The sequence below is a fragment of the Vombatus ursinus genome, unplaced genomic scaffold (assembly GCF_900497805.2).
Source record: "Vombatus ursinus unplaced genomic scaffold, bare-nosed wombat genome assembly UNPS02014798.1, whole genome shotgun sequence".
NCBI classification, from domain to species: domain Eukaryota; kingdom Metazoa; phylum Chordata; class Mammalia; order Diprotodontia; family Vombatidae; genus Vombatus; species Vombatus ursinus.
Genome location: NW_020954576.1, coordinates 28,886,327 through 28,900,546, shown reverse-complemented (window position 1 = coordinate 28,900,546; position 14,220 = coordinate 28,886,327). Strand labels below are relative to the sequence as shown.

The 14,220-nt window shown below is 38.0% G+C and overlaps 1 protein-coding gene across 1 annotated transcript in view; it reads left to right on the top strand.

The window, feature by feature from the left end:
- The window catches only part of LOC114049397 (transport and Golgi organization protein 1 homolog), a 71,275-nt gene that overhangs the window by 54,018 nt on the left and 3,037 nt on the right, over positions 1-14,220 (top strand). The window contains exons 20-31 of the mRNA XM_027870680.1: positions 3,005-3,060; positions 3,155-3,245; positions 3,391-3,529; positions 5,883-5,984; positions 6,250-6,310; positions 6,414-6,449; positions 6,577-6,644; positions 6,785-6,882; positions 7,046-7,183; positions 7,853-7,927; positions 8,058-8,134; positions 13,789-13,933. Coding sequence (XP_027726481.1) covers positions 3,005-3,060; positions 3,155-3,245; positions 3,391-3,529; positions 5,883-5,984; positions 6,250-6,310; positions 6,414-6,449; positions 6,577-6,644; positions 6,785-6,882; positions 7,046-7,183; positions 7,853-7,927; positions 8,058-8,134; positions 13,789-13,933 — 1,086 coding nt within the window. The remainder of the gene's footprint in view (positions 1-3,004; positions 3,061-3,154; positions 3,246-3,390; positions 3,530-5,882; positions 5,985-6,249; positions 6,311-6,413; positions 6,450-6,576; positions 6,645-6,784; positions 6,883-7,045; positions 7,184-7,852; positions 7,928-8,057; positions 8,135-13,788; positions 13,934-14,220) is intronic.

Here is a 14,220-nt window from a genome sequence, read left to right as displayed (position 1 = left end):
GCCAACAGATTTGACAATCTTAGTGAAATGAATATATATTTACAAAAATATAAATTGCCCAGATTAACAGAAGAGGAAGTAAAATACTTAAATAACCCCATCTCAGAAAAAGAAATTGAACAAATCATTGATGAACTCCCTAGAAAAAAATCTCCAGGGCCAAGATGGATTTACATGTGAATTCTGTCAAACATTTAAAGAACAATTAATTCCAATACTCTATAAACTATTTGGTAAAATAGGTAAAGAAGGAATCTTACCAAATTCTTTTTATGATACAAATATGGTGCTGATACCTAAACCAGGAAGAGTCAAAACAGAGAAAGAAAATTACAGACCAATTTCTCTAATGAATATAGATGCAAAAATCTCAAACAAAATATTAGCAAATAGATTACAGCAACTTATCACACAAATAATACACTATGACCAGGTAGGATTTATACCAGGAATACAGGGCTGGTTCAATATACGGAAAACTATCAGCATAATCCATCATATCAACACCAAAACTAACAGAAACCACATGATCATCTCAATAGATGCAGAAAAAGATTTTGACAAAATACAACACCCACTCCTATTAAAAACACTAGAGAGCATAGGTATAAATGGAGTCTTCCTTAAAATAATAAATAGCAACTATCTAAAACCTTTAGCAAGCATAATATGTAATGGGTACAAGCTAGAAGCATTTCCAGTAAGATCAGGGGTGAAACAAGGATGTCCATTATCACCACTGTTATTCAACATCGTACTGGAAACGTTAGCTTTAGCAATAAGAAAAGAAAAAGACATTGAAGGCATTAGAATAGGCAAAGAAGCAACAAAGCTATCACTCTTTGCACATGACATGATGTTATACTTAGAGAATCCCAGAGAATCAAGTAAAAAACTACTTGAAATAATAAACAACTTCAGCAAAGTTGCAGGCTATAAAATAAACCCACATAAATCGTCGGCATTTCTATATATTACCAACAAAGCCCAACAGCAAGAGATAGAAAGAGAAATTCCATTTAAACTTACTGTAGACATTATAAAATATTTAGGAGTCTACCTCCTGAAACAAACCAAGGAACTCTATGAACACAGTTACAAAACACTTTTCACGCAAATAAAATCAGATCTAAATAATTGGAAAAACATCAGTTACTCATGAGTAGGCCGAGCTAATATAATAAAAATGATAGCTCTAAGCTAATTTACTTATTCAGTGCCATACCAATCAAACTACCAAAAAATTATTTTATAGAGTTAGAAAAAATAATAAGATTCGTTTGGAAGAACAAAAGGTCCAGAATATCAAGAGAACTAATGAAAAGAAATGCAGGGGAAGGTGGCCTAGCCATTCCATATCTTAAATTGTATTATAAAGCAGCAATCATCAAAACTGCTTGGTACTGGCTAAGAAGTAGAGTGGATCAGTGGAATAGGTTAAGTATGCAAGACACAGTAGTCAATGACTATAGTAATCTATTTTTTGATAAACCCAAAGACCCCAGCTTCTGGGATAAGAACCCACTCTTTGAAAAAAAACTGCTGCGAAAACTGGAAAAGAGCATGGCAGAAACTAGGCATAGATCAAAATCTCACACCATATACCAAAATAAAGTCAAAATGGGTACATGATTTAGATATAAAGGCTGATACTATAAGCAAACTGAGAGAGCAAGGAATAGTTTACCTGTCAAATCTATGGAGAACAGAAGAATTCATGACCAAACAGGAGATAGAGAACATTATAAAAAGCAAAATAGATAATTCTGATTACATTAAATTGAAAAGTTTTTGCACAAACAAAGCCAATGCAACTAAGATTAGAAGGAAGGTAGAAAATTGGGAAAGAATTTTTACAACCAGTCTCTCTGATAAGGGCCTCATTTCTAAAATATATAGAGAATTAAGTCAAATTTATAAGAATACAAGCCATTCCCCAATTGATAAGTGGTCAGAGGATATGAACAGACAATTCTCAGATGAAGAAATTAAAGCCATCTATAGTCATATGAAAAAATGCTCTAAATCACTATTGATTAGAGAAATGCAAATCAAAATAACTCTGAGATACCACATCACACCTATCAGAATGGCCAACATGACAAAACAGGAAAATGATAAATGTTGGAGAAGATGTGGGAAAATTGGAACACTAATGCATTGCTGGTGGAGTTGTGAAATGATTCAACCATTTTGGAGAGCAATTTGGAACTATGCCCAAAGGGCTATAAAAATGTGCATACCCTTTGACCCAGCAATAGTACTTCTGGGGTTGTATCCCAAAGACATCACACAAATGGGAAAAGGACCTCCGTGTACAAAAATATTCATCGCAGCTCTTTTTGTGGTCGCAAAGAATTGGAAATTGAGAGGATGCCCATCAATTGGGGAATGGCTGAGCAAGTTGTGGTGTATGAATGTGATGGAATACTATTGTGCTATAAGAAATGTTGAACAGGCTGACTTCAGAAAAACCTGGAAAGACTTGTATGGTCTGATGCTGAGTGAAGTGAGCAGAACCAAGAGAACTTTGTACACAATAACAGCCACGTTTTGTGATGAGAAATATTGATAAACTTAACCCTGGCAATACAAGGATCCTAGACATCTCCAGAGGCCTTGTGATGGAAAATGCTATCCACGCCCAAAGAAAGAACTATGGAAGCCAAATTGTTATTTTTTTTCTCTTCTGTTGAGTTTTGTTTTCTCTTTCTGATGGTTCCTCCTATTGGTTTTAATTTCTACTTACAACATCACTAATGTGAAAATATGTTTAATATGAATGTAAATGTATAGCCTATATCAGATTGTGCTCTGTCTTGGGGAGGGTGTTGGGGAGGAAGGGGGAGAAAAATTTTAAACTCAAAAGCATATGGAAGTGATTATTGATAAATCAAAAAAAATTAATTAAAAAATATTTGTCATGGATTCTTAAGAATTTTTGGAGGTAAAAGAATATAAAGTGATAAATAGTAAATTCCTCTTTTTTATTTTTTTCTTAAAGATAATCGGAATGAGAAGATGAAGAGCCAGATTAAACAGATGATGGATGTCTCACGGGTATGATCTAAGTCCTTCTGTATTACTGTAAAAGGTATATATAGTTCCCATCTTAACATTTCAGTTTAATAATTCTCTCTTCTCTAACTTGTAGGTTAAAACTACATTAACAATAGTTGAAGAAGATAGAAACCAATTGCAGTCCAAACTAAGTGATGAAATAAAAGCTCGGCATGAATTGGAAGGTAGACTTTTCCTTATGAAATGTTTTCTTTTTAAATAATAAAAATGAGTTTGTATATGAGAATTGAATATTCTCACTTACCTGCCCCTGCTGTCATGTGGCACATGCACACACAAACAGGCAGAATTTTTTTTTTTTTTTTACAGAACAAATTAAGAAGATGGAACATGACTCCTCTTCTCTGCAGTCAGCCAAAGCACAGTTAGAAAATGAATGTAAAACTCTGCAACAAAAAGTGGAGATTCTCAATGAACTCTACCAGCAGAAAGAGATGGCTCTGCAGAAGTAAGTGTCTATGTGTATTAATAAATATTTTCTAGATGAACGTGTTTGTGCTGAGACATACACACGCTATGTACCTAGAAAACCAGCACGTATGTTTATATATTTCTTTTTTTAATTAATTTATCAATTGTTTGGTTATTTCAGTTGTGTTCAATTCTTTGCGACCCCAGTTAGGGTTTTCTTGGCAAAGATACTGGAGTGATTTGCCATTTCCTTCTCCAGCTCATTTTACAGATGAGGAAACTGAGGCAAACAGGGTTAAGTGACTTGTCCAGGGTCACACAGCTAGTAAGTATCTGAGGCCAGATTTGAACTCGTGAACGTGAGCTTTCCTGATGTTAGGCCCAGCATTCTATCCATTGTGCCACGTAGCTGCCCTTTTTTTCCCCTTAAATCAGTGCATCAACACAATAAAATCAGACAGGAACTACATTTTAATCTGTTTTGGGCTGCACTTGGAAGTGTTGTGAGCCACATGGCATCTTGTGGACCACATTTTTTGACACCTCTGGTATAGCAGATAGGCCACTTGACTTTGAGTCAGGGAAATCTAAGTTCAAATACCCTTTCAGAAGGGGCAGCTAGGTGGCACAGTGGATAGAGCACTGGCCCTGGAGTCAGGAGGACCTGAGTTCAAATCTGGCCTCAGACACTTGACACTCACTAGCTGTGTGACCCTGGGCAAGTCACTTAACCCTGATTGCCTCACCAAAAAGACAAATACTCTCTCAGACCATTACTGGATGTGTGACCCTGGGCAATCTCCATAGGTCTCAGTTTTCAAAACATTCCTGTTTTCATTTCTAAAATGAGGAGAGTTGAACTAGTTAACTTCTGATTTCTTTTCCATCTTTAAAGCTGTGATCCTGTGATACCAAACTATGTACTGACAGTATCTTGCCTTCTGCCTTTTATCAAAATCAGAAGTTTGCATTTAGAAAGCAAGCTTTCTTTTTTTTTTTTTTTTTTTTTTTAATAATATAGCTTAGGTAATTATTACCTGGGAGATGATTGTTCTGTGTTCTTCCTTTTTAACTCTTTCAAAATCACCTTTTTTATGTCCTTACTTGTGCTAATGTGGACTATAGAAATATAAGATTTAGATCATTTAGTAGAAACCCCTCAGTTACAGATGAGGAAACAGAGGCTCAGAGTAATTATGATTTGCTAAAGGGCACATGGATGATAAATCAGGTCTGAAGACCCTCATGTCAGTCTCTCAGAGAGAAGAATACTGAACTCATGCTAGATATACTCTTAATACTGAGTATATGTTTTAAAAGAAAAAAAAAGGCAACCCTCAGGAGGATTGGGCCCCTGGGTAGCATAGCTTGTCTTTCCACATGTTCAAAACGGGAAACGTTCCAGGAAGCAAAGAATTGTTTTATCTACTTCATTCCTGTAGCGTTCAATACATGTCTGGACACACAGTAGGAACAAAAGCATTACTAATAAGTGCTTAATGAATACTTGATTGAGCAAACATTTATTGAGCATATACTATAAGTCCCTTTCTGGGTGCTGGGAACACAAAAGATGTACAAGACCCAGTCCTTCCCCACACAGGGTTTATGTCTAGCTGTGGAAACAAGACAAATATAACTTTCCACTAGCAGAGTAACGCTTCACCTTCATTTGACCTCATAGCACTCTGTGTTCCTCTATGTATTTATTATATTGAATTTGATTCAGCTATCATTGATTGAATTATTTGGGTACTACATTTCAGAAATTGATAAGCTGGAGTGTCTGGAGGAAATCAGCCAAGATGTTTAAGTTATGATCATAGTTGAGTTGATTATCGTGGTGTTACATAAAAATGAGGTGTTACTTTATCAGTTTGGAGTAGCTAGCTTTCCTTGTGAGCTACCACAACCTTCAAGTGAAGAACTGATTTCCTTTTGGAGGGGGGCACCACATCTTTTCCTTTTATCCTGTGTGGTGCTTTTCATGTAGTAGATGCACAGTAACATACTTAGGGATTTGAGTTAGAGCTGAGGTATATTAGAAGCCAAGTTACTTGTGGGGTAGATGAGAAGGATGACTTGTCAAGATCTGGGTTCTAATCCTGATCAGGGCTTACTCCCTGTGTGACCTTGGGCACATCCTCTCTGGGCCTCAGTTTCTTCATTTACAAAATGAAGAAGTTGGACCAGATAGCCTCCGAGACCTTCTCCGTTTAATCTTTGATTTTATGAAGTGCGTTTTTACTTTTCTTTAAACAACTTAAATGTCTTCTGAAACATCACTGACAATAAGTGTTTGGTGTTTGTGTCATTTTCAAGTTTGGTTGAGAAAAGCAAGAGTATTGAGAACCCCTGAGCAGGTGATTCAGTCTTGTTCTTGATTCCAGGAAGCTCACTCAGGAAGAGTATGAAAGGCAAGAAAAGGAGCAGAAGCTCACTGCTGCAGATGAGAAGGTCAGCTTGGTTGCTGAAGAAGTGAAAACGTATAAGTGAGTTCAACTTCTAGAGTCTTCTTACAGAAATTGTTGCTTGGGGCTGTTAGGTGGCTCAGTGGATAGAGCTCCGGCCTTGGAGTCAGGAGGACCTGAGTTCACATCCAGCCTCAGATACTTGACATTTACTAGCTGTGTGATCCTGGGCAAGTCACTTAATCCTGATTGCCTCACCAAAAAGCAAAAAAAGAAAAAGTAGAAGAAGAAGAAGAGGAAACTGTTACTTGCCTTTTTTCTTTTTGATTTTTAAAATCTTTTATAGGCAGAGAATTCAGGAGATGGAGGATGAATTACAGAAAACAGAGAGGTCATATAAGAATCAGGTATTGATCTTATTACCCTTCATTCATATACTGTAGGATATTTAGTGCAGATAATGATGCCATTAAATAATCAAACTAGAAATTTTTGTTTTGTGCCTTTTAGATTGCTAGTCATGAGAAGAAGGCCCATGACAACTGGGTAAGAGGGTTCCTTTTGTTTCTTGAATGCAAAATCTTTTAAAAATGCTTTTACAGCTTCTGTTCATAATTTAATTTCTACCTTGATGTTATTTGGTCTGACTTTATTTCATTTTATTTTACAATAGCTCATTGCTCGTGCTGCAGAAAGGGCTCTTGCAGAGGAGAAGAGGGAAGCAGCCAACCTGAGACAGAAGTATGTATGTGATGACATTGACATCCACTTCTCAGGGTGGTGTTGTGTTTCTGAGTTATGATGTTGGTATTGTTAAATTACTTTATTTATTGTCTCATTTTCTAAACCCTCTTCAAGTCCATTGTCTTGCTTTATTAAAGATTAATAGAAGTGAATCAAAAGATTGCAATGCTCCAAAGACCAGTGATTGTAAAGCCAACTCCAGGAAGACCTGATCATCAGATTCCCCCACGGAGAGGTAAGGAGCATTTCATAAATCCCACCAATTTCTCTTTGAGAGATAATTAGTATGGAGGTCAAAGTCCATAGTCTGAATATTGTGATCTTCTTAATATAATCTTTAGCACTTAATAGAAAAAACTAGTTGCTATAGGATAGTGACGAGATAATGTCTTCTTCAGGGCCCCTCAGCCGAGACGGCTCTTTTGGTCCATCCCCTGTGAGTGGTGGCGCACCCTCCCCGCCACTGATGATGGAACCACCTGTACGGTCAGTCTCTGCTACTCTTAACCGGAGAGATGTACCTAGAAATGAATTTGGTAAGCAGGTGGCTTTTTTTCTGCAAAAAGCTGTGTTGACAACTTATTTCTTCCCTTTTAGGGATCTGTATGCAAATTACATGTTTGGAATTTTGTGTCTAAGAACTTTTTTAGAAAGCAGTCTCCCATTTTGGTTTGGTATACCACTATATATGATGGTAGAGTCTGTTATAGAACAGAATTTCTTTACTGGAGATTCCCTAAAGGTCATTACCCTGGACTAGGAATGATCATGAAATTACATGAAAATCTCATTTGAAAATACATGAATAAGTAAAATAATGTGAAACATTACATGACTGATACAGTTTGACTATAAATTTTATTCATTTTCCTATTTCTGATTTCTTCAACAACCCTTGTGTCAAGTGTCGACTTCCATTTGTGTATTTATTTTAAAATCCTCAGCCATATATGTAGAAGATAAAACTTCTGTTGACCTTCATAATGGCTCTGAATTCTGTTTTATATTTTTAATAAAATTCTTATTGCTCTCAGCATTTTATTTGAGGAACTGGGCTGTGTTAGATGTCAAGACTGGCTTTGGTTTTTTTAATTGGTAGACCCTTTTTTTAGGGCTTGACAATTAATGGAGTTAATCTAATATGCCTACATGGTGTTTCCCTGGCGTGATCATTTAAAGCTTGTTTCACCTCTTTCTTTCTCAAGGATCTGTGGATGGGCCTCCTCTTGGTCCTGGTCTGAGGAGGTCATCTGAAGTATCTGGAAGAACATCTGCCTCTGGTAAGGAAACTAGATTTATTAAGAGGAGTAAGAGCTAGAGAAGTAAATGACAAAATACTCCTTGATTTTTCTCATTCATAGAAGTTTAAATTAAGAATGTATATAAATGGATTATCTGTTCTATTAACAGATTTGGGCCCTGGTCCAGTCCCTTTGATGAATAGTGGCCCAAGAAGCTCTTCTCCCTCAACAGTGCTGGATGGCATGGTAAGGTCATAATCATTTCCTTTGGACTGTTTTAGGAAACATTTATATAATCCCCTCTACTTGCTTTATCTCTTAATTATATGTTCTGTTCTATTATATCTGTACTTTTTCATTAAAAAAAAAAAAAAGCAAACCCTTCCCCCAGAGGCTGAAGGCCCCTGTGCTCCTACTGTTCTACCATCAGCTGAGGATTCAGTGCCAGTAAGTATTTGGAGACTGAAAATGGAGCTGGGCTTTTACTTGCTACTTTTTGGGAAATCTGGGGAAAACTAAGGAGAAGCATGACACTACTTTTCAGTGCTTTAAATGCATGGCACATCTGGTTGACCTCTCACTTGGTTTTAGAGGATTGCTGTGTTAAACTGACTTTTCTTTGTTGCTGGATAGGAGACTAATTGCTTTTGGGCACTTGATGGTAGATGTCTTTAATGCAAAACAAAGTTACACAACTTTTGGGTCTGAAGCTGCTTGCTTCATATACAGTCTAGATTGCTTTTAGGCAAGTATGTGTATAGCAAATTAAAGTTTGCAAAGTAAATTGGTTGCATATAAGGACAACATCTCCATCCTGGGAGCTAGATATACTAAATATTAACAGTTTTACATTGGGCCTATCACTAAGAAGAACTTTGAAAATTAATCAACTGTAAGTTGGTGCATTCTGCTGTATTTACTCCTGTCCTTAATTCTGGTTTCCTTTCACTAGCAAGAAGTTTTGCTAGTTATTTGGTGTTGAATATTCTAAAACCATTATGCAGACAGTCCACAACTTATGAACAAGTTCTATTCTAAAAGTTCATTTCAGTCAGTTTGGTTCTTGGAATACATTTTCCCGTATTTCCTGTAATGGTAAGGTTCTCAAGCCACTTATGTCATAGGACTTCAGAAACTATCTAAACGGGGATGGGGGGAGCTTGAGGCCTTGAGCCCATGTGGCCTTCTAGGTCCTTGGTTGTGGCCTTTTGACTCAGTCCAAGTTTGAACAAATCCTTTTATTAAGGGGATTTGTTTTGTGAAGTTTGGATTCAGTCAAAGGGCTGCACTTGAGGACTTAGAGGGCCACATGTAGCCTTGAGGTCGAAGGTTCCCCACCCCTGAAAATAGGTACCTAAACAAGAAAACCCCTTTCATAGAATATCTAACAAGTAGTTAGCCAGGCTCTATTGAAGATCTCCAGTACGGTGGAACCCACCATCTCCCGAGGCAGCCCATTCTCATTTTGGTTACTTCTAATCTATTTATTTAAATTAGGCCTGTGGTTTTATTTGGGAGGGGACTGTGACAAATTCTCTCCAGTGTGGGTTGGCACTCTGCACCTCAAGTCTGAGAGAGCTGTTTCAGCACCAAGAATGATGCTTGCCCGGGGTGACATGGATTGAGAATGAACTACAGTTTTTTTGACTGTAAGACCTTGCTATTATTCACTTAGCTCTAATTTTGAAGAGGCTTTTTCTGACATCAGGCCTAAATTGGCCTCTTAGCAATTTCCACCCATTGTTCCTAGTTTTTTCTTCTGGGTGAAGTAGAAAAAATTGGATCTCTCTTCCATGTGACAACCCTAGTGGGGGCCATCTCCAGTCATCCTGATCTATATCTTGCCACTGGACCCAGGTGGCTCCTGAGGAGAAAGTGAGGCTGGTGACTTTGCATAGCCCTCCTTCACTTAAATCCAATTCATTTGCAAGTCATGGCAACACCTTCCTGATATCATGATCCTCTTCCAGAACAAAGGACAAATAACAACTAGTAAGTACATGAGTTCCCCCACCGGGGATCCAACTGGCCAGTTCCACTTGGTCAATGCAGCTCCTTCCTTCCTTCCTTCTTCTCCTCCCTCCCCTACGTCTGTCCACATAGAGTATCATACCCCCCCCCCCCTTACCTGTGGGTGCTCTGCCCAAAGGAATGTAAATTTTGATAGCTGAAACCTTGAAAGATATCTTGGGGTTTCCAGGCGAGGTTTCTTAAGGACAGTGCCTTAAATCCAATTCCATCTGGCTCTCATTGATTGGCCAACAATAGATCCCAGCCCGAGCCCCACTTAGTGGTTATTGTTTGGGCCCAGATGGCTCAGAGTGAATGTAAATAAATTCTCCTCCCAGATTGATTTTTTTTAATTAGGTAAAAGGGGCATTATTTGACTTATTTAATATAAATAAGCTTTGGCTTATTTCTTACCTAGCCTTAATCACTGAATGGACATTGCCTCAGTCAAACTGAGAACTTGGAAAGACCTTAGCTTCAAAAGACTAAGGTCTTCTACTGCATCCGGAGCCATCTCCAGTCATCCTAATCTGTATCTTGTCACTGGACCCAGGTGACTCTGGAGGAGAAAGTGAGGCTGGTGACTTTGCACAGCCCTCCTCACTTAAATCCAACTTATTTGCATGTCATGGTATCACCTCCCTGATGTCATGGTCCTCTTCCAGAATGAAGGATAAACAACAGCAAAAACTCTGGCAGCATAGAATAGAGGCCTGGAAGGGCCCTTAGAATCCAGTCCAATTTTCTCAGGTTATAGTTTAATGTTCTAACCAGTCAAAGTTTTTCAGCTGTGTCTTGTAATGCAAGTCAGGTAAAGATTCTTTATCCAAGCCATTGACAATAAGTGTTAATGTTAAATAGCAGAAGGACAAGCACTGAACTTTGATCACTCCACCAGAAACCTGACTGTTCTTTGAATCCAGCTAGTTAGCAATCCCAGTTCCCATCTAACAGTGCCATGGGTGGGCCCACATCTCTCCTTTCCCACAAGTATATCTTGAACTTAAACATTTGGTCACATACATACATACGTACACACACACACACACACACACAGAGTTTACCTAGATTTTAGCATTTCCCTAATGTAAAATTTAGTTACATCAGTCCGAAGAGGTAATAGTTTGACGTGATTTGTCCTTGCTGAAGCAACGATAGTTCATGATCACTACTTCCTTTTTCAGATGTTCATTAACCACAGTAGAAGTCTAACCTCTCTCTAATGCTCTTAATAGAACTTGTTTCCTTACCTTTCCTCAGCTGCCTTAGTGTGTTCTGATTCTAGGATTCCTGATCTTGTTCTGACAAGACTGTGACACGCCCCACTTTTATGTATTCATTCATTCTTACTCATCCTTGTTTCTATGTTATGTAAACATCTTTCTCAAATTTAAGTTGGTTGATTAGTTCCTTGTCTATCAGCACAGACTTCATAGACAGCTACCCCTTTTCTTCATTACTAGAGAATTGTTCCTATCCCCAGTAGAATTTCAGACCATTAGGATCTTTGTATTTTAAAGCCTTTGTGAGTATTGATTTACAAGACTCCAAGCAATTACTCGCCCTTGTTAGGTACGCTTAATCTCTGTTAGGTACTCTTAATCTTATCATTCCTTATATTTTAAACCATGGTCCAGAAATCCAAATTTCATCTTCAGACTCCATTTTCCTTAAAAAAAAAATACATAATATGCACACACACACATACATACATATATATAGTGTACATATATATGTTTACACATAAATATGCTTTTTATATATTTTGTTAAATATTTCCCAGTTATATGTAAAAAAAATTTAACATTCATTTTTTAAAATTTTGAGTCCCAAATTCGCTTCCCTCCCTCTGGTCCTTTCCCCACCAATTGAGAAGGCAAGCAATATGATACCGATTATACACATGAAGTCTGGTAAAACATATTCCCATATTAACCATGTTGCAAATGAAAACACATACACCCCCAAAAAAGAAAAACCTAGGAACGATAAACAAAGTGAAAAAGTATGCTTCAGTCTGTGTTTAGAGTTCATCAGTTTTCTCCTGGAGGAGGATAGCATTTTTCATCGTGGGTCAGACACCATTTTCTTACCCAACTATTCACTTCCTAAATCTACCTCTATTTTCTGAATCCCTTGCCTTCAGGAGATGGCAGTAATGAAAATACCTCCTACCCTAAGGTCTAAAGTTTCTTTAGCAATGCTTTCCAGCTCCTTTCTGGAAGCATTATTTGTACTTACATGAATGACCAAAATTGTCTGTACTATTTACCATGCTTAAGAAGTCTTGGGATATTTCTTAGATTATGTCTTAGATATATGCCCTGAGAAGATAACAGACCTTTCTATTGCTATTAGATTGTAAAATAGCTGTCTCAATATCCCTCAGCTGGGACCCAGACTTGCCTTTCTCCTCTGGCTCTTACCAGTCTTTCACTTGACAGCACTTATGGTCTCTTTAGGAAAAGGCTCTTAGTTGTCATTTCTCTTTCCTCTGCGTTGCACTCTTCTACACTCCAACTTCCTGACAGGTCAGTCCTTTCAAAAGTTGCTTTGTTTTTATATTGAAGACCTTCTGGTTGCTTTGTTTTTTTTCTCAGAATGCTCTGTTCTCCTTAGTAACCTTGAGAGTAAAGAGGTGTTTCTCAACTCCCTTTTTTTCTGGTGAGGAGAGACCATCTGTACTTTGCATATAATTTTTATTTTATTATGAAGTATCACAGTCTTTGAAGGCAAAGATTTACCTGGCTTTGTGTTCTTGGGAGTGAGATCCCCAGTCCTTATAATTCTCACCAGTGGCTTATCTGTAAAACTGCTTTAGCAAACTGTTTTGGGAGGTCTTCAGGTACAGATTTATTCCTTTCTTTTAAGCACATCAACACCTACACTCAGTTTCATTTTCCTTTCTAAGCCTTTGCACTCGTCTTAACCAGCCGTCTCATCTTTTCTCATCCTGGGTCCTTCACCTCCTTTAGCCATGTCCTCCTCAGATCGTCGCTCTTCTGGCCTGTTTGCCCTTCACCTTCAGTTTCTCTCAGATTTTCACTTAGCAGACTTCTAGACATCTCCCCATTTTCAAAGCCCTTCAGATTACCTTCAGTTTCATCTCCAGTTCAGGCCCTGTGTCCACAGAGCCTGGAAGCTGTCTAAAGTATAGAACTAATAATGGTACTATTTCAGCTGTATCTCATTATGATGTTTATAACATTTCACCGGGCAAATGCATCTCCAATTTCCAACTTAGGATTTCAATTTGAATTCTCCCCAAAAAGAATTCTCACTTTTTGACTGGGAAGGGAAATAGAGCAATCCACATATTTCTGGATACGAGTTACTTGGAAAAATTCGGTTAGCTTTTTTCGTGCATGTAGTCTTAAAATTATTATCTAGATATTCTGGACTGGGGAACAGCAGCAGTCGTTTCTGTCTGAGCAGGAGGGTTAGCTGTGACTTCATCTCTTTGTACTTTTATATAGCTCTTGTTCTTAAGCCAAGGACTGCCTGTATTATGTTGCTGCATTGTGTAGACTTGCATGAATATTTTATGTTTGATGCTACCGGTTACCTTTGCTGGTATGTTTATAATAATGGCATTGAAAAGAGTAGAGACAATTATTTATTACTTTACCTCTTAACTTGCCTAAACAACATGTGGTCCGATGGGAGCAATTTGTTGGAGATAATAACAGAAAACTGCAGCGGCAATGACTGTGCTCCTTTCAAAACTAGTTGGAGGGGAAAGGTGCCAAAGTAGCAAGCTGCTTCTCTCCAGGAAATAACTATCTTTTATCTGTCACTGGGTTTATGGTTTCATCTTTTTGGTTGGTGCTTGTGGTCTGTCATGTCATAAAGCAAATATTAGTTTAAAATTTGTACTTGTGTTCTAACAGGTTAACACTGGTCCCAAAGGCCACCCACCATTCCCAGGAATGCCCCTCATGTCACCACTAGGAGGACTTGCACCACCACCTCTTCGGTTTGGACCACCTCCTCCACGAGGCCCTTATGGGCCTCGACCTCTTCCTCCACCTCTCGGTATGGTGCCGTTGCATGTGGATTGATAATTGACTGGCAAGGCTTGTATTGTTCTTATTTTTAAATATTCAGCAGAGAATGGGTGAGGAGAAATTATCCTGACTGTCCTTCGTGCCTAGAATTCTCTTTCTCATCTCTATTCTCCTGGTTTTCCTGACTTTCTCTCAAGTCTCAACTAAAATTCCATCTTTCATAGGAAGCCTTTCCCAACCCCTCTTAATTATAGTGCCTTCTCTCTGTTGATTATTGATTTCCTATTAATAGTACCTTCCCTCTGTTGATTATTA